Source organism: Colias eurytheme, chromosome 26 (genome assembly GCF_061535395.1).
Source record: "Colias eurytheme isolate Ceu_HAF_F1 chromosome 26, ilColEury1 Martin Lab GWU primary, whole genome shotgun sequence".
Classification (NCBI taxonomy): Eukaryota; Metazoa; Arthropoda; class Insecta; order Lepidoptera; family Pieridae; genus Colias; species Colias eurytheme.
In genome coordinates, this window is record NC_143005.1 from 7,856,434 (window position 1) to 7,876,498 (window position 20,065).

The 20,065-nt window shown below is 34.9% G+C and overlaps 1 protein-coding gene across 1 annotated transcript in view; it reads right to left on the reverse strand.

The window, feature by feature from the left end:
• Sbf (SET domain binding factor) overlaps positions 1 to 20,065 on the reverse strand; it is a 98,223-nt gene that overhangs the window by 73,056 nt on the left and 5,102 nt on the right. Inside the window, exons 2-3 of the mRNA XM_090116665.1 lie at positions 11,509 to 11,594; positions 9,580 to 9,735 (exon numbers count right to left, since the gene is read on the reverse strand). Coding sequence (XP_089972791.1) covers positions 9,580 to 9,735; positions 11,509 to 11,594 — 242 coding nt within the window. The remainder of the gene's footprint in view (positions 1 to 9,579; positions 9,736 to 11,508; positions 11,595 to 20,065) is intronic.

Genomic DNA, 20,065 nt, shown 5'->3' on the forward strand with positions numbered 1-20,065 from the left:
TTCCTTTCTGTACCATTATGTCATATTTTCAACCTTGGCCTCAAGTCGGGTGTCTACCCAGCAACATGGAAGCTGTCTAGAGTTATACCCATCCCTAAGAGCTCAAACAAATTACTAGTTGAAGAGTATCGACCAATAGCTATTCTATCCTCAGCTGCTAAAATCTTCGAAAGCATCCTACATAAATATATTTACATGCAGGTGAATAAGTATCTGTGTAATGAACAGCATGGATTCAGGACCATGAGATCGGTTGATACAAATTTAATGACTCTTGTCGAATATATTTCGGTTCGACTCGATCGAGGGCGTCAAGTTGATGTACTTTACTTTGACTTCCAGAAGGCCTTTGATAGAGTGAACAATGACATATTGTTGGCGAAGCTCTGTGCTATAGGTTTTTCCCCGGGACTTCTTCGGCTGCTGGCGGATTATTTGCGTGACCGACAACAGTTCGTCAGACTCGGTCTGTATGAATCTAAACCCTACCACACGCGTTCAGGAGTCAGTCAAGGTTCCATACTGGGGCCTCTCTTATTTTTGATCATGGTAAACGACCTACCTAGAGTGGTATCTCATGCTAGGAGTCTTCTTTACGCTGATGATTTAAAATTGTATTTGGAAATCGGGTCTGAGTTAGATTGCTTAGCTCTTCAACATGACATCGATGCTATTTATGAGTGGAGCATTAGAAACAAATTGGAATTTAACATAGAGAAATGCTTTGTGATGACCTTCGGTCGGATGAGGCACCCGATACACTTTGATTACAAGATCAAAAATACATCCATTAAAAGAAGCACTGTAATTAAGGACTTGGGTGTCACATTTGATCGCGGGCTCACATTTCACGATCATGTGGCAATGTTGGCAAAGGAATCTTTTAGGCGGCTTGGGTTTGTTCTCCGGAATGTGCGTGATTTTCGAACAGGACGCGCCATAGGGCTTGTATATGGAGCCCTGGTCCGCAGCAAGTTGGAGGCTAGTTCTTGTGTATGGAACACACACGAGGGAAAATATACCCTGATGCTCGAAAGAATCCAAAAGGCTTTCCTTCGGTTCCTGTTCAAGCATCAATTTGGGTACTATCCCTATTTATATCCGACAATGTTTTTGCTAGGCTGTCTTGGGTACAACTCATTGGAGACACGTAGGAAATACAATCAATTAGCCTTTGTCTGCAAGATTCTGCGTGGCAAAATTGACGCTATTGATTTGAGTGATGAGGTGTGTAAATTATTTGTGCCTGATAATTACTGTCGAGCGCGCAAGCATGTGCTCTTTGCTATACCGCCGGCTCACACTACAGCCCGAGCCTTATCACCAATTCCACGCGCTCTCACTGCGCTCAATGCTCTCCTCAATAACAACCCCGAATGCGATCTGTTCGCGGATGGATGGGGCTCGTTGTTGTCGGCGTGCTTGAGCTTTTCTGAAAAGTTTTGAATGGTTTTTGTTTTTAATACTAGCAATCAATTTATCATATTTATTGCTGGTGTTGGGAACAGAAACCATTCATTGTATTAATTCATTATATATTAATTTATTGTTTTTCTTTTTATATGTAATTTGTAATTTGATTTAATTTTATTTTATTTTTTGTAATATAATTTATGTAATTTTTTATAATTAATGTAATTGGTGCAATACCGTTTTAATTATAATAATAAATAAATAAATAAATAAATAAATAAATAAATAAATCTTATAAGACCCAGCAAAAAAAATTTCTCTTAATGCTGATTCCTCACAATTTCACAACGATTAATATTATAATGTATCCACATACAACATTGTATAAAACGTCTATTTATATACAGGAAGGGATCAAGCGGAAGACGGCAATCAAGTCGCCAGGTGCATAACTATTTGGATGTCTCACGTTTGGATAAGCACAGAATTCGTTATTAGATAATCATTTGATGTATTTGTCATCGTATACGATCGATATTAAATTTTAACATTTAAAATATTAAATTTGTTAAGAAAATATTAGAATTTTTACTGATAAAGGCACTTGAAAATGAGGATTATAGGTACCTCCTATTGAATTTCGTTATTTGTCTGTTTTAAACGTTACGACGATTTACCTAGCGTGGTGAATTGTGGTCTTAACCCCCATAAGATTAGTGAATAGTGTAATAGTGGTAACAAGAATTAGTTTGGTCGACGTTTGACGATAATAACACTGTATTTTAGGATAAAACATTTCTAGTAATTAATAACTCAAACAAAATCTGTATCTGCTTACAGTAGTCATCTCCAATCAGGAAACAACCTTAGGGCGCGTTCCCACCGTGTCGTGACGACAGATAATCGTGTAGTTTTAAGTGTCGTGGCTTATATGTTTAAATGGAGGTGTTCACATTTAGAACGACACAATTTACTGTCGTCTACGACAGTTTTTGCAGTGACGACACTTTGTCGTGACAGTGGGAACGGCAAGCACGACAGTCGTAAAACGATAAAAAAATCGTGGACGGCAACTCTATGTAGACGAACACGTGTTTTCCCTTCCCTCTCGCACCCGCGCGCCCCTCGCGTCTGTACTCGGTTTGCTTTTCCCAACCCAAGCGAACGCAGAGGCGACTAGATTTGTAGCTTGCTGATGATGCGAGCGATCTGAGCGATCCAATGGGAACAGCTAGATACGACAGTCGCTAAACGATAAAAAATGTTGACGACAAACAATCGTTATAATGGGAACAGGTAGAGACGACAGTCGTCGAACGATAAATTAGTCGTTACGACATAGTGGGAACGCGCCCTTACCTTACCTATAATACCTATAAGCACCCATCCCTTGATCAAGCCTGATAACCGTTACAACCAACCCCATTCACTGTTCCACAACACAGAACACCCCTCCGCCATCGCCATACCGTGATACGCTCTCGTGAATAACAAACGAACGAATACATTACCGTGTCCACGGATTACCTTGTTACCTAAAGGCTCGAATACATGCCAAATTTGTTATTCCATTGAGTTACGTATCATGCTGCACGGCAGCTTAAATTCTCAAATCGATAAAGTATAATTTCCACTTTCTTAGTACAGTGGTTAACCTGCTTCGCGTCCTGGGTATCATTCCCGGTAGTGACTAAGAAATAAAAATCACGGTCTGGTAGAATCTACTTAACCGTACAGAACATTGATCAGTGAAACATGAGGTGCTTAATGAATCTGCTCTATACTCATACTAGCGTTAGCTACTATTAAGTATTCTGTGCCCATAAGGGGACACGGGACTTCACACACTGCATCTTTTAATCATAAAATATAGTCCATTGAATAAAAAGTTCTAGAGTGCGTGAGTTAGTAACGTAAGATGTTTCTTCGGAAACATGTCAAGAGTCCCTAGGTAATAAACATACTAAAACCCCGGGTCACTAGGAGGAGCCCCGGAGTGGGGGGAGGGGGGAAATGGGTCCATTTTTTCATTTTTCGCTTAAATCTCAAAAACGGTACATGTTAGAGAAAAACTTTCAAGGAAAAGTTGAAAGGCCATAAAGTTATCTACAAGTTGTACCTAGACCATTTTTTCCTATATCCTACCGTTTCTGAGTTATACGCAGTAAAAAATGATTTTGGCTAAAACAATTTCCCCATACTACACATCAATCGATCAAAAAATATTTATTTCTTCCAAAAAACTCAAATGTGCAACTTGTGACCGGTACTGATAGATTGCTCATAATTAGGTCTATCATTGATAAAAATTCCAGATTCCACCATGGAGGCGTTTACGGGGAATTGAATTTTATTAGGACAGTTAGTTAAAAAGTTCAAGTATCGTAACTACCCTAATAAAATTCAATATCTCCTAAACGCCTCCATGGTGGAATCTAGTTTTTTTATCAATGATAGACCTAATTATGAGCAATCTATCGGTACCGGTCACAAGTTGCACTTTTGAGTTTTTTGAAAGAAAAAAAATAAAAAGTTCAAGTATCGTAACTACCCTAATAAAATTCAATACCTCCTAAACGCCTCCATGGTGGAATCTGGTTTTTTTATCAATGATAGACCTAATTATGAACAATCTATCTGTACTGGTCACAAGTTGCACTTTTGAGTTTTATGGAAGAAAAAAATAAAAAGATCAAGTTCAGTAACTCAAACTGCCCTAATATAATATTTTGACAATCGATTCCTCCTAAAGGCTTCCATGGAGGAATGTGTTTATTTTACCAATTATAGACCTAATTAAGAGCAATCTAGCAGTACCGGTCACAAGTTGCACATTTGAGTTTTTTGGAAGAAATAAATATTTTTTGATCGATTGATGTGTAGTATGGGGAAATTGTTTGAGCCAAAATAATTTTTTACTGCGTATAACTCAGAAACGGTAGGATATAGGAAAAAATGGTCTAGGTACAACTTGTAGATAACTTTATGGCCTTTCAACTTTTCCTTGAAAGTTTTTCTCTAACATGTACCGTTTTTGAGATTTAAGCGAAAAATGAAAAAATGGACTCATTTCCCCCCTCCCCCCACTCCGGGGCTCCTCCTAGTGTCCCGGGGTTTTAGTATGTTTATTACCTAGGGACTCTTGACATGTTTCCGAAGAAACATCTTACGTTACTAACTCACGCACTCTAGACCCCCCTTGGAGGGACTCATTCAATGGACTAATATTTTATTATCAGATTAATTATTAGGTAGCTACGTACCTATAACGCTACTATAAAGGTAGGTGTTTCCTTCCCCGTTTTATATTCAACAATAACTCAGCCAATTCATTATTTTGCATGTGTTTCAATACATACATAGCAATATCAATATAAATATAAATTAAAATAGTTCAGCTAAATAACATTACATTTATCCTTAATTACCATTAATAGATCAATTAACATCATCACTCGACTTATTATTACTTTTTGTAATACCACATTGTACTACGGCACATAAACATAATGTTTTTTCATGCTTTTTCTCGAATCCCACGTGCAGGCAAAAGATTTACAACTTACACACACACGCACACACCGGAAGCTCGGCGTGCAATAAACATATACAAAGAAAGCAGACTATGAACCCGCTGTACTTTTTTAATTACAATTTATAGTAAACTAATCATTTATTCGAAATTCAACAAATTAGATTGATAATAATAATCAGGATAGTTCATTTTCAAATATTATGTATTTTCAAAGCAAACTACCAGCAACCTTCAATCTCAAACTCCCTCCCCCCCCATATCTTACAAGTTACAATAGTACATCTCCATATTTCACACCAGATATCACAATGACGTCACACAGTAACCTTGGCAAACGATGCACATGACAGTCCACTTCCCCCGGCCAGCGGAAACGTGGCCAGATGTGTGTAGTGACATTATCAACTCTTCGCGAGATGAAACAGTATGGATATGTTTAAATACGTAAACTAGAATTTTTAAATTTATGTGGACATCTCTAGGCAAGAAATGATTCATTCAATTTGCCAAGTTTAAATGTCTGGGCTGAAAATCAATACTAGTTACTACCCGCGTTTATTATTAAACATCTGATAGCAGAAATTTAAACCTTGACCCATATTTTCTATTTCTTTTAATTAAGATAAAAGTATATTACTAAGTAGGTATTTTTCTTCTATGTACAGGTATGGAAAGCTTTTAAATGCAAAAAACAATAAATGCCTGTCTGTTAACGTCTAACATCAAACCAAGTAACCGAACACCTGTTAAAGATCAATACATATCTCAACATCAAATTTTGCAATATTTCAAAGCACATGCATTATAACTTTATAAGTGTTATACGTTCTTTATGTTCCCAACCAAGGGCACAAAAGAGCCTTCCCGCTTAGGGATTAAGATGTATTAATCTCCATAGGCGGGGTCGGGTATGCGAGTTATAAAGAGTTATATAGGGAGCAGGTAGCGAGTCACAAACAGCAAAATATCCCAAGTAATCCCACCGCTTGTTCTACTTAATCTAGTGTCAACTTTAACATGCGCTACGTGCTGGAATAGCCATTTTAGAGATGATACAATATTCATAACGAAAGCCGTTACTGTTTAATGAAGATTCTCATATTCATAAAAATATGGATTGAGAATGTTGTCTAAAAAACGACCAACTCTCGTTTGCCTGTAGTGAAAATCGAAACTATATAAGAACTTGACTAAACTAGGTAAAAAAAATCCCGTTCTTGTCGTCCTACGTGTAACATTTTGTATAAATTGGGTCCAGTCGAGTCTATTTTCTATAAGTATTTTAAGAGGATATATTCATCAGATAGAGTAGCATATTCAAAAAATAAATTTACAGAATTATCTTATTCCATAACTTCCATCGACGCCTTAAGCATTTTTCCAATATTTCATTCGAGTAAAAAGCATGAAAACACCACATCACGTTATTTCCGTGGACATTATCACCGGATACGGTACCATTAGCACAGATTCCTCTCGGACACTCCCGTCCTACATTACACTATAGTGTTACAATGTCAAATGTTTATTATGAAATAGAACAAAGCGAAATGTGTTTATGCAATGCTGTAAATATTCAATGATTGTTGCGACTATTTGTTTATTTTATAAAACATAAACATATGCTAGAGGAAGTCCTAAACTACCTAACAAATTCTTCTACGATAAGAGAAAATTATGTTGACAACTAATTTTTAAGTAGGTACCTACAGGCTACAATATACATCTCATAATTGCTATACATATTCAGTAAAAATACTAAATGCCTATCGTTATTTCATTTACCTACGTCAGTACTTTTTCTCCACATTTTGCAACGATACAAAAATCCATCCTGTCCTTCTTTCCAAAACACACATTTCAATGTTGACAAAAGTATAGAATGGAAGTATAAGCAGGAATTAAATTAATATAACTAAGAGTTTCCTTATATACACGTCCGTAACAAATTTCGAAGGTCATCAATCGTTGAAAATTATTATTATAGTAATACTTTACTAACAAGTCAATAACTGCGTTAAAAACAACCGACTTCAAACTTCACTTGCAACATTTACAAATACAGATAAAAATGCTCATAAAATAAAAACTACTGGGCCTATCCGAATAAAATTTTTATGGGACCAATTCGACACCATCCCGCATCGAACAAAAAAAGAATCACGTAAATCGGTTCAGAAACCACGGAGTAATCGGTGTACATACATACAAAAAAAAAAAAAAAAACATACCGGCCGAATTGATAACCTCCTCCTTTTTTTTGAAGTCGGTTAAAATGGAACACATTTTTCAGTAGAAGTAGGTAATCGACACATTAATTAAACAGAGCTCGCATCATTCACGATACATTTAAACAATAATCAGCCAATCAACTAGGTCATATAAAATCGATACGCGAAAATGCAAGTTGTATCTAATTAAGTAATATTATGTTTCTCTTCTCCATAATACTCGGGTACCACCAGAAGGACGGTACCCGGATCTTTGGAAGGCTTACGTGGGGACACGGATCCAACACGCAGAGGCCCTTTCGAGAATTTTAATGTGTTGTGGGACACCAGCCGCTATTAATAGCAGTTCAAATTTCAATACAGTAGGGAACGCGCTCATTGATATAGAAAACATCACAGAAAACACAAATCTAATCTCGGGAACTACTGGTCCGATTTGAAAAATTCTTTCGGTGTTAGATAGCCCATTTATCGTGGAAGGTTATAGGCTATATTTCATCACGCTACGGGCAACAGGAGTGGAGCCACGGGGGTGAAACCTTTTATTTTACTTCAGGTTCTAAATATTATAATGTCTAAAAATCCATAACAAGGAATTACTCAGTACTTATTCATACATACCAATGATGTGTATAAATTATTTAATGCAATGTGAGTGTACTCACTTATTCTACAATTGTACCAACACATAAAATACAATATACGCCAATATTACTTGAGAAAAGTTACGCTAACCATGTCTTTATATCCTGACACCACACATACAGAAACATCATATAACCGAATAATTATACTTTACCATAAGTTCAGAAGCAATTCGTTTAGATCACTTGCCCAACATCCTTCTCCTAATAACCCAATACATTAAACATGACGAAACACCGCACTTGATTAACTACGACGAAGTAAGAAAATATTATATCACTATGTTTATAAATCTTGAAAGTTTTCATTGGTTAATGGAAAATATTACCCAATTAGTGAAGTTGTGTGTTGATATAGCAGCATGCCCAGAATGATGAAACAAAATTAAATGTCATCGTTCAATTCAAGATAGCGCAAGTCATTATGGTGTTTAACTAAATTAAACTAATGTTACTATAGTTCTGATTTTACGAAATTACGTCCAAGCAGCCTATAAATAGTCTTAGCAAAATTTCGTTTCCATAACCGTATTAAACAAGAACCACCCCGAATTTCTGCATAAATAATTGTCAACTCAACAATTCATCATAAATTACCTCTAGTTAAAGTCAAACTGCGTGTCTCGTTAAAACGTGTTAAAACACTATGAAAAGCATGTTCTGTTTATCTTATGTGGCAGCAAAATGCCAAAATTTCGAAATTCACGTCAAAAAGTGTCCAAAAACTAGTTACATCCATCAACTGACAGCCTCTATAGGCCAGTAGAAATCGACAATAAAAAACCCTAAATTCGCAAAGCATGATGTAGATTTGAATTTTTGGTATGTTGTTTGGATCAGTTAGGGTGATGTAAATCCCAATTTGCAACTTCGAAAAAGTTGTGCTCGCTGCGCACCACGTGATAAACTGCGAAAATTTTGGACTTTTTTCACTTTTTGCTCTAAAAGTCATAAACTATGCGTTTCCGACAAGTATGATTCAGTACATAAATTAAGGTTATTAAATTTGCAACAATTTAAGCCTAACCGCAGCTCTTAGAGAATCTTATAAGGTTTAGAGAGCTGCGGTTAGGCTTAAATTGTTGCAAATTTAATTATCTTTGTAATTTTGTTAATTACCTATCCTGCAAATGAAAAAGTATTATCCTTTTTATGATTTTATATGCCCTCAGTTTCAATTCTTTTAAAATCTATTTCTACCTTCTTTTTGTTTTTCAGATATTGTGAGTGAACTATTTGTCTCACAGACTTTGTTTTATGCTCTAATGAAAGAAAATTAAATGCACTACAACTTTATTATACGACTTTCTCATAGAACGAGCGGTTTTTGCCAATATTTTGGTTCAAACGGGAGCAAAACTAAAAATTTGAAATTTTCGGGAAAAACTGACTATCTTTGAAAGACCACAGCTTAGTTGTTATAAGGTTGAGAGAGCTGCGGTTAGGCTTAAATTGTTGCAAATTTAATAACCTTAATTTATGTACTGAATCATACTTGTCGGAAACGCATAGTTTATGACTTTTAGAGCAAAAAGTGAAAAAAGTCCAAAATTTTCGCAGTTTATCACGTGGTGCGCAGCGAGCACAACTTTTTCGAAGTTGCAAATTGGGATTTACATCACCCTAACTGATCCAAACAACATACCAAAAATTCAAATCTACATCGTGCTTTGCGAATTTAATGTTAATTTCCACTGGCCTACTAAGCTCAAACACCTATCTACCATCCCCAACCAATCGACCATCAACCACCAACCTCGTCTGCCGGCTTTGTGGGCGTGATGGCGACCGTCTCGTTGAAGCAGAGGCACGCGCAGTAGTGCCGGTTCGCGTCCACGTCCGTCAGCACGGACACGTAGAAGCGTGGCTCCGTCCGCTCCGTGGACAGCGCCCATCCTTGCGGCTGACAGAACTGGAAAGAAAGTTCTGGATGTAGATTCTGTTGAGAATATTACTTGTGTACATTAAATAAACCCTCATGCAAACGCGAGTTGTCAAGGCAAAGTCCTGCAGTCACTTAAGAAAGGATATGGCAATAGAACTACCATGTTCTGCACCATGCAAGAACCGCTCTGTTTCTACGTACATGTACAATAAAGAGATTTTATCAATTCATTCATTCATAGATAGATTGTCCTAAAATTGCGTTAATTTGATATAATAATTATAAACAAATTCTATTGACATTCAAGATCTAGATAAAACAATCGACTTTGCCTAAAAACTGAGGTTTAGAAGAACAAAAATTTAACCAAGCAAATCTTGTTATTACTTTAGATCGTCCATATTTCAGCATGATATTTTTGAGCAGAGATTCAATAGCCATTATTTGATATTTTTATCTCTCGTCAATCGACACTTCTCGATCCTTCTAGCTATAACGTTGATGGACCAATAGTTCCAAGAATAACCATGGTGAGCATAGCATGTACTCTGACCTTATTCTAAGTAATATTAAAACTTAAAAGTACTGTCGTGCCTTTACCGACCATCATTAAATCTTAAAGTCTATAGAATGCATTTTATGTGAAATAGGAATCATTTGAGCGAAGGCGACATTTACTTTTATGCTTTCAGTAAAGCGCTGGGAGTCGTCAAAGCTTAATAGCTGGGTCCACACCGGCCGATCCAGTGATCCCGCGATCCGCGATCCAGGATCGCAGAGCATGGATCATGGATCATGTTAGGCCGATCCACTTTAAAAACTTGCGATCCAAAATATGCGCTCCAAGTGATCCTAAGGCGATCCGTGATTCAGCCAGTCTAACTCTTGTACGATATGGAGTCACACGTACAACGGCGGCGTCTTGCCGTTGCAGCAGTAACTTTTATTATACTGAAATGTTTGCGCAAAAAATAAAAAAAAAAGAAATCAACGGTTTTGGGTGAAACAATTTTATAAAAATCGATTGGCATCTGGGACTCAGCTGTACGCAGAGTTAGTTTCAGATGAAGTTGAACACAATTTTGCAAGAATGTATGCTTATCAATTTAAGATATTCGACTTTCTGAGATGTCCATGGTGAGGTGGATCGCGCGATCCAACACAACCGTCCACACCGCGCGCATCACGCAACTGAGGCACCTTTGAAGCGGGTACAAAAACCGCCCGCTAACGGATCGCACGAGGTAGGGATCGCGCGCGGCAAAACGCGTGCATGGATCGCGCGCGGCACGTCCACACCGCCCGCATCTTTGGATCGCGCGCCTGCCGCGCGCGATCGGATCGCGGTGGATCGGCCGGTGTGGACCCAGCTATTGACACTGTTCGCGAAATCGAGGGTAGAACAGACTTGGCGCTTTTAAACTTTTATTACCTATACTACCTCGAAATATAAGGCGTGAATGCTTGGGGTGAGCATGTTGTGTTGACACATAATTCAATTAAGACACATATTCATTTGTTATGTATTTCGTTGTTATTAACTACAAAGTTGCTTCACATGAAATTTCACGTAGGTTATAATAATTTTAATTCGTATAGAACACAGGGGCTTGATTATCTACTCGATATTTTCGTTGGTATAGCTCTTTTCAGTTCTAATTTCACATTATGTATTATATAAATTCTATACAATAAACGCAGACAAATGCTTTACACTTGCATTAAGAATAAAAAATAATCAAAAGACAAGTATGCGAATATTCCTAAATTACATTAATTTATAATTATCCACACACATACCCATTCTATACCGTCGTGGAAGGGTGTGTCGTCCCAGTTGGTTTCCGGAAATCGTTGGAGGATGATGCCGTTGCTCAGACCGCCCCCTGAAACAAAACAATGATTAACATTTTACTAAGAAATTTATTAATGATACTTAGAACTACCTAATGAGTTATCTTTCATACTTTAATTACTTTTAGTTTTATATTTCACTAGTTTCCCAGCCTGGTTCTGCTCGATAAAAATAAATATTGCCTATATCACTCAAGGCTGATGCAGGTGGTGAAATAATTGTATCGAGTAACATACAGGCTACTTTTTATCTCGCCTTATCTCGGTCGAAGCCGGGCCAAACAACTAGTAACATACATGATAGAAGCACCTACTCATCAAGACCACTCAACGACATAATCCACACCTCCAAACCATAACGAAGCTAATATTAAAAACTTCACTCAACGCGTTCCCGCATCGCATGTTAACATAATTAAAATAGCTAGAGGCTTGCTAATGAGCATATAAAGTCATAGTGCAAAGTACGTAAGGTCGTGACCTTGACATTCAATAGAAACTAACGCCCCTGCAGTGACAATTATATTTTCGAGTGGGTTAGATGAGTGTGTCTATTTTTCACCAACTCAGACTTTTTGGACTAAGAAATTTTTAGTAATGGTATGTGAGGTGAGGTTGAGTAATCATATAAAGAACCGAATCAAAATGTTTTTATCTGTTTTTGTATTCTGCATTTGTTATTACTATGTTAAATTGTTATTACAAATGTTACTCATCAATTCAAGGAAGAAAGTTACTCAGACATGTAAGAAGGCTTATAACCTAGATTCTAGAACGATAAGAAAATTCGTAATTTTCATAATTAAGTACGGAAACAAATACCGCAACGACTGGTTAGAAGAGCCATTATTTTTCTCTCTATGTACCTACCTTATTTATCATACTAATCCAATTACTGTTCAAAGAGAATCTTGTGAAAAGTCGATTAAAGTTGTAGATTGTATAGGTACAAAACAACCACTTATAGATTTGAAGAGTATTAACGAGTTTGACATCACAAGCAATTATAGAAACCTATATCGATAAACCAAAAAAACAAGGTCACATAAAGGTATCGATTAAATGTACTTCCTTATGTACTTAGTTTGAATTTAATAAAAATACCTATTCAATACCTTCATTACATATTCGAATCATATCTATATTATACTGAAATTCCGTTGAATGTTTGTACGTGTATGGCTTACATATAGCTCCTTTCCTTTATCCATTTCGAATTAAAATGTCTTGTCTACTGTGTAGAGATCATATTAATATTTTATCGATAAAGTTGAAATAAGTAAATAAAATAAGTATAGTCGGAGCTTACTTAAAAATCTGTGTTACTATTTACACCAAGATCGACTGAACGGACTTGAATGGTACGACTTTATTTCAGTTACACTTTACTGAAATATCGCAAGAACTGTCTATAAAGTAAATTATATTTCTATTACATACTTAGATAACTTAAAAAATATAATAAACTAGATTTCCGCCCGCGGCTTCGCCCGCGCATTCATAGAAAAACCCGCATAGTTCCCGTGGGATTTCCGGGATTGCGTCATTTTCCCGGGATAAAAAGTAGCCTATGTCCTTTCTCGGGTATCAAAATATCTCCATACCAAATTTCATGAAAATTGGTTCAGTAGTTTAGGCGTGATTGAGTAACAGACAGACAGACAGAGTTACTTTCGCATTTATAATACCTACTTAATAAATTATGCTTAAATTCGTGCAATAAGCTATGCGTGAAAAGCGCAACTAATGGAAATAGGGAATGGAAATTCATTATACCTAGAACATATTATAATAGTACGTATTTCTGACCATGACATTAAAACTTTACAATCACGTCCAAACTCGCAGCAGGCTAATTGATGTCTAACTAGTACTTGTTAACCTCACTTGTTAACATTAAAGTAACATTCAGTTCCTTTCATTAAGAGCGATTTCTGTTTAGTAACATTGCTAGCAAAAACTTATCATGATCAGATTGAATAAACAAACTTCGCAACCACTCTATTAAATGGATAAATGATAAAGAATATTAAAGCTTCCTGCTAATTTTAAACTACATATTTAAACGATGAAATAATCAATCTTGTGAAGTATATTAAAAAGTTCATTAAACTCATAAATTACGTCACTCGTAATATTTAATTACGATACTCATTAAAAAACGTTATAGCTAAACATACGCATTGCAACTTCCTCTATCAAATGAATATTTATTATTTACCTATACGTTTATGGCTTTAATTTGATACGTATATTCATTCACCACCATGTTTCTCATAGCCCTGTATTCATGTACATTTTATTTACAACAAAGTTGAAGCAACATATTGAAAAGTTGCTTTCTACATGTTGCGAGCAACACTCCGTGTCGCAGAATTGATAAAGCAATGTTCTCGCCCGAGAAGCATCTCATTTTAATAAAAATCTCCCGCAACATTGTTGATCAGCTGTTTCTCAACAAATGTTTCCCATGTATTCGAAACTCAATAGTTTAATTCATGGCGATCACCGCCAGTAGGTACGCCACGCCTAAACAACTGGAAGGCCAACCACCAAACTATCTAACGACTGGTACAATTTACGAGGCCGTACGCAGGTTGTTCCTACATCTTTCAAGCCATAAAGATGCAGGTGAACTATTTACCGGTTTAAATCGTCAATCTAAATTACAAGTACATAGTTACAATGTTTTTGATACATATTTTCATAGCATGATAGATTTTTTGCTTTAACAAACAAGAATTATCAATTCATTAATTGGAAGGCCGTTTCTAAAAATACTTTTATGTGGCAGGTATGATTTACCAATTTGCCCTTTGTGTTTGAGTTTAGGTAGACAAAATTCCTTACCGTACCCAGATATTATAAAATTTATTATTTAATGTATTTATCCAAGGCACATATTTTTACAATTTAAAATTATTGTTTCCAACATTTACAACTAGTGAACTAGCAATGTAACACAATTTTAAAGCCCAATTAAAAACACGATCTAGTAAGCTGTAAGATGTAAACAAGCCGCGCCACAGATTGCATAACGATACGCGACATCAACATCGACAAATTAACGCGGGAAATGTACGCACTTTTTACCTGACCTTAGAGGTCAGTCACACGACAATGTAAACACGGGTGATTCATTATCGCGTTATCTTATCGTTTACTTCGTGTCTAGCACTTGTTGGTAAACATTGAACTCAAACTCAAACTCAAACATTTATTTATTCAATTAGACTTCTTAAAGAAGCACTTTTGAAACGTCATTACATATTTTAAAATTTACCACCGATTCGGAAAGCAGTATCTACGGAGAAGAACCGGCAAGAAACTCCATAGTTGCTCTTTTAAATCATGTCAGTTTTACAATTTTACAAAATACATATGTAAACAACATATAAGTATTGTAATAACATGCCAAAGAACTGTCCTGTGGTTTTTACGCGACAACCCTCCATGGGTTTTTATCGTCCATATATTCCTGAATACTGTAGTACGCTCTCTGAACTAGTACATTTTTTATATAAGTTTTAAATTTAGAACTACTAAACTCTTTAATATTATGAGGAATTCTATTGTAAAAGCGTACACCTTGACCCATAAATGAATTTTTAACTTTAGCTAATCGGAAAAATGGCATTTCAATTCTATTTCTGTTCCTTGTGCCATAACAGTGTCTATCTCCTACTCTTGTGTGTAAGTCGGCGTTTTTGTGTACATGCAAAATATTATTAAATATATACTGTGATGGTACAGTAAGGATACCAGTATTCTTAAAGAGATCTCTTAGTGAGTCCCGAGCACGTAAATTATATATAGAACGAATGGCTCTTTTCTGTAAGATAAATATAGTTTCTATATCTGCTGCCCTGCCCCATAGTAGAATTCCATAGGACATAATACTATGAAAGTAGCTGAAATAAACCAATCTAGCTGTATCTTCATCGGTGAGATGCCTTACCTTTCGGACTGCATATGCTGCTGAACTGAGCTTACCTGCAGCGGTGTTGACATGGGCTCCCCACTGTAGTTTCTCGTCCAATGTTAACCCAAGAAATACAGTCGATTCTGTAGGGTGTAATACCTCCCCGTTCAAGGTAATATTTCTGCTTAACTTTTTAACGTTTGGTAGTAAAAATTCAACACAAGTTGTTTTTTTGGCATTTAATAATAAATTATTAGCAGTAAACCAGTCGGATATGTGTAAAAGAGCACTGTTCACTTCGTCAACATTTGGGTCATGCCTATCCACATTAAATATTAATGAGGTATCATCTGCAAACAGAACTATTTCACACCTATCCTGTAAATAATAAGGTAGATCATTGATATATACCAAGAACAAGAAGGGTCCTAAAATAGATCCCTGTGGAACACCAATGTTAATTGACGCACCGCTAGAACGTTCTCCATTAACAACTACAGTTTGTATCCTATCATGCAGGTATGAGGCTATGAGGTTCTGAGCTTGTCCTTTAATCCCATAGTGATTAAGTTTACGCAATAAGGTACAATGTTCAACGCAGTCAAATGCCTTGGAGAGGTCACAAAATATCCCCAAAGCATTTTTTGAGTTTTCCCATGCCTTATATATATGTGTTAGTAGTGCAACTCCAGCATCTGTGGTTGAGCGCCCCTTTGTGAAACCAAACTGTTTGGTGTGCAGCAAATTATTAGATGCAAAGTGACTAGTCAATTGGTTTAATATTAACTTTTCGAATACCTTACTTAATGTTGGTAAAATCGAGATAGGTCTATAGTTGTTACAGTCTTCTTGATCGCCTTTCTTAAATAGAGGTATAACTTTACTAAGCTTTAATAAATTAGGAAATGTACCATAGTCACAACACTTATTAAATATAAAAGCTAAATTGTTCGCAATATTTTCTATTATATTATTAACTAAATTTACGGACATTCCCCAAAGATCACAAGTATTTTTTAAATTTAGTGTCTTAAAGGCTGTAACAATATCATTAGCAGTTACGTGTCGCAATTCAAATAATGTGCTGCACCCCGCAACATGGTCCCTCAAAAAGGTCTCTGCAAGTGCTGAAGACGAATTTAAATTATTAGTAATGCTAGCAGGGACACTACTAAAGAAATCTTCAAATGCAAGCGCAACATCAGCATTTTTGTCAATAACCATGCCATTATTAACAAGTTTTATGGTATTACTTGATTTGCTTTTACCCATTTCACCATTAATAATAGACCAAACTGTTTTAACTTTATTATCGGAGTCGCGTATTTTATCTCTGATATACAAACGCTTCGCAGTAAAACAAACAATTTTAAAAGTTTTTGAGTAATTTCTAACATAACTAAGAAAAGATGGGTCTTTATTATATTGCTTCATACCATATAACTCATAAAGAACGATCCTACACCTATGTATGCTAGGTGTCGCCCATTTACTAAATGGTAAATCCTTGGTAATATTTAAAGATTTAACTTTAAATATTTTTTCAAATTCATTATGCACTAAATTAAAAAGATTTTTAAACATTTCACAAGGATTATTATGACAGGATTGATCATTCAGTACAGGCAGGCTTTTATTAATATTATCTCTAAATTTATTAATGCCTTTTTTAGTTATAGGCCTAACATTAATTCTTTTAAATTCAGGTAAACAATCCCATTCAAAAACTACTTTCTGGCCACAGTGATCCGAAGTGAGTGTATTGAGAATATTTTTCTCTAAACAGTTGCAGTCGCAGTATATATTATCAATACAGGTTGCAGAAGTAGGTGTAATTCGTGTGGGTTCATTAAAAAGTTTATACAGATTAAATGACTGAAACAAATTAACAATTCGTGTTGCCGTTTGTGTTTGTAAAAGTATATCAATATTAAAATCACCACATACTATAACTTTTTTTTTACTCCTACTTAAACGCTTTAATATTTCTTCCATGACTGACTCAAACATATTATAGTCACTGGAAGGGGGTCTATAAACGCAAACAATAATATAACGCTCCAGCTCCACACAGGACAGTTCAATGGTCCGTTCTACAGAAAGGCTAACAATGTCAGTTCGTTCCTTGCATTTTAAACTATTGTGTACAAAAATAAGAGAACCTCCATGAATAGCGTTTGTTCTAAAGTATATACTTTTTAATTTATAATTATCAATATTTATTAACAACTGACATTGTTTAAGCCAATGTTCTGTTACACAAAATATTTTAATTCTATTATGATTTAAAAATAATTCTATTTCTAATAATTTGCTAGCCAAGCCTTGAATATTTTGATGCACAATAGAAAAAGACTGCTTAGCTGTTGTCTTATAAACTAGTTTAAATCTAGCTTAGGGCTAGATTGTCTGTCAACACTTAAACTAGGTTGATGTATATAATTACTACTACATAAAATTATAGTAGATCCAGGGTCTGATACTAAACATGTACCAGACTGGTTAATAATTTTATATGCTATTAACATAGCAAGTTCTCTCTTATATCTAAATGGCAGATACACTGTATTCTTTGTCAAACAAAAAGATTTAATACAAGAATTTATGTCAAAATATATAAATGCATCACTATGATGATTTGTTAAATTATATAATTTCAAGTTAATATTATAGATAAATTTATATTGATTTTGTGTCAAACCAGGCAAATATGGTAATGTACACAACATAAATTTGCATTTTGTCTCACTACTAATTTTTAACATTTTTTGAAATCCTATATCTATTTCATGTTTTTTTAATTTAAAACTATCTCCATATAATATAATAACAATTCTATTTTCATTAAAAGTAAAACTATCTAATGAATTCATGATATATTATTGTTCCCTTAATATTGTTCGATATTTTATTAGCTCATGGGATTATCACTTTCCACGTAAAATACGGACGTAAAAGTCCAGGTAAATTATTATAGGTCAGTTATAAATACCACTGCTTATTATGGTACTAACAAAGATGTTATTTTTTTTAACTTAAAACATAATTAAGTTCCTAATATGAATTCGGTCAGATGATAGCAATTGAAAATATTGATTCAAAAAGAATATTTAATCAGGCAAGCTTCTATAATATTAACAAAAATGTAACATGAGATTCAAACCACAATACCCATATACATATATACAGTATCTGAAGACAGAAAATATAGGTTACATCTATGCCCACATGCAATCTATGTGGCACTAATTGTATGTACATATTAAAATTACCCATAAGACATTTTTATAGGTATTACTTCTGTAACTTCAGCTTAAATGTCTATCTATTTACAAAAGTGGTTTTAATTTGTTTATTCCGCTCCATCATTAACATTTTCAATGTTTCCACATATAATTCTATAAACATTAAAAACTTGCATTGAGGCATTACCTTGATAACATAGTAAAATAATGATTTAAGTAACATAAATACAAGCTACTGCTACATATTAGTTCATAATATAACTCTATTATGTTTTCATGCAAATTTTTCTGTTCTGTTTAGTGTACTTTGAATCTAGTCTCATATCTAGTCGCTAACATGAGTACAATGTAATAAATCACCCATTTTATGTCTTCAAATAGTCATCAGTATCACTAATGACTTCTAAATGTATCTATCTTCTTTAAATAGATTTTATCAATTTCATGATGTCATGTTCACTAAATGAGGATTGATGATGAGTTACCAATTAAAAGATTTTTACGTAAACCATGCATTGTCTACAATTTCTGTATCATAAGGAAATTAAGAATACTTATGAGTACTAGCCTTGTCGTGCGGTTTCACTTGCATGATCGCTTAGCCTATGTGTTATATTAGTACATTAGCTTTGCCCCGCCGTTTTACCCGCATTGCTCAGCTCCTGTCAGTCTTAGCCTGATAATAAATTATAGCCAGCCTTCCTCCCTAAATGGGCTATCTAACACATTCCTACTTTCTTACTTTTGCTTTTAAAATATTAGTAGAATACTACCTAGTAGGATAGATAGGATAGGTAGAGATACTAGTTTTGCTAGTCATCCTTAGTGCCTAGTCAGTAGGTCACTCAATGTGTGATAGAATAAACATTCTTACTTTTCCTAGGATTACATATTTAGAATAAAAAATCATACTATAGGTTATTTATATAAATAAATTGCTCCCATATCAGTAGATAAAAGTAATGAATGATGCATGAAGTTATCATGAGTAATATGAAGGTAATCCTTTGTAATTTGATTTTTATATTGGATATGGCATAATTTGCATATTTTATTGATAAATAAACAAATACAATGACCTTATAAAAGATAAAGTCTTTTACAAGTAGTTATCAGTTTTCTGGAGTAACAAAATAATCTTATCTTCAGACATGTGATTTAATTTCAATATATTTTGAGCAAACAAGGACATTACATTCTGTTGCTATGAGACAACTTATTTTGTATAATGTAAGGAAGTGTTATTTAACAAATATTATGTGTACAATAACTTAAATAGGTATTATTTATGCTCAACTAAAAAGTTGCTCACTACTCTTTTACTCTCCTTCTGAAT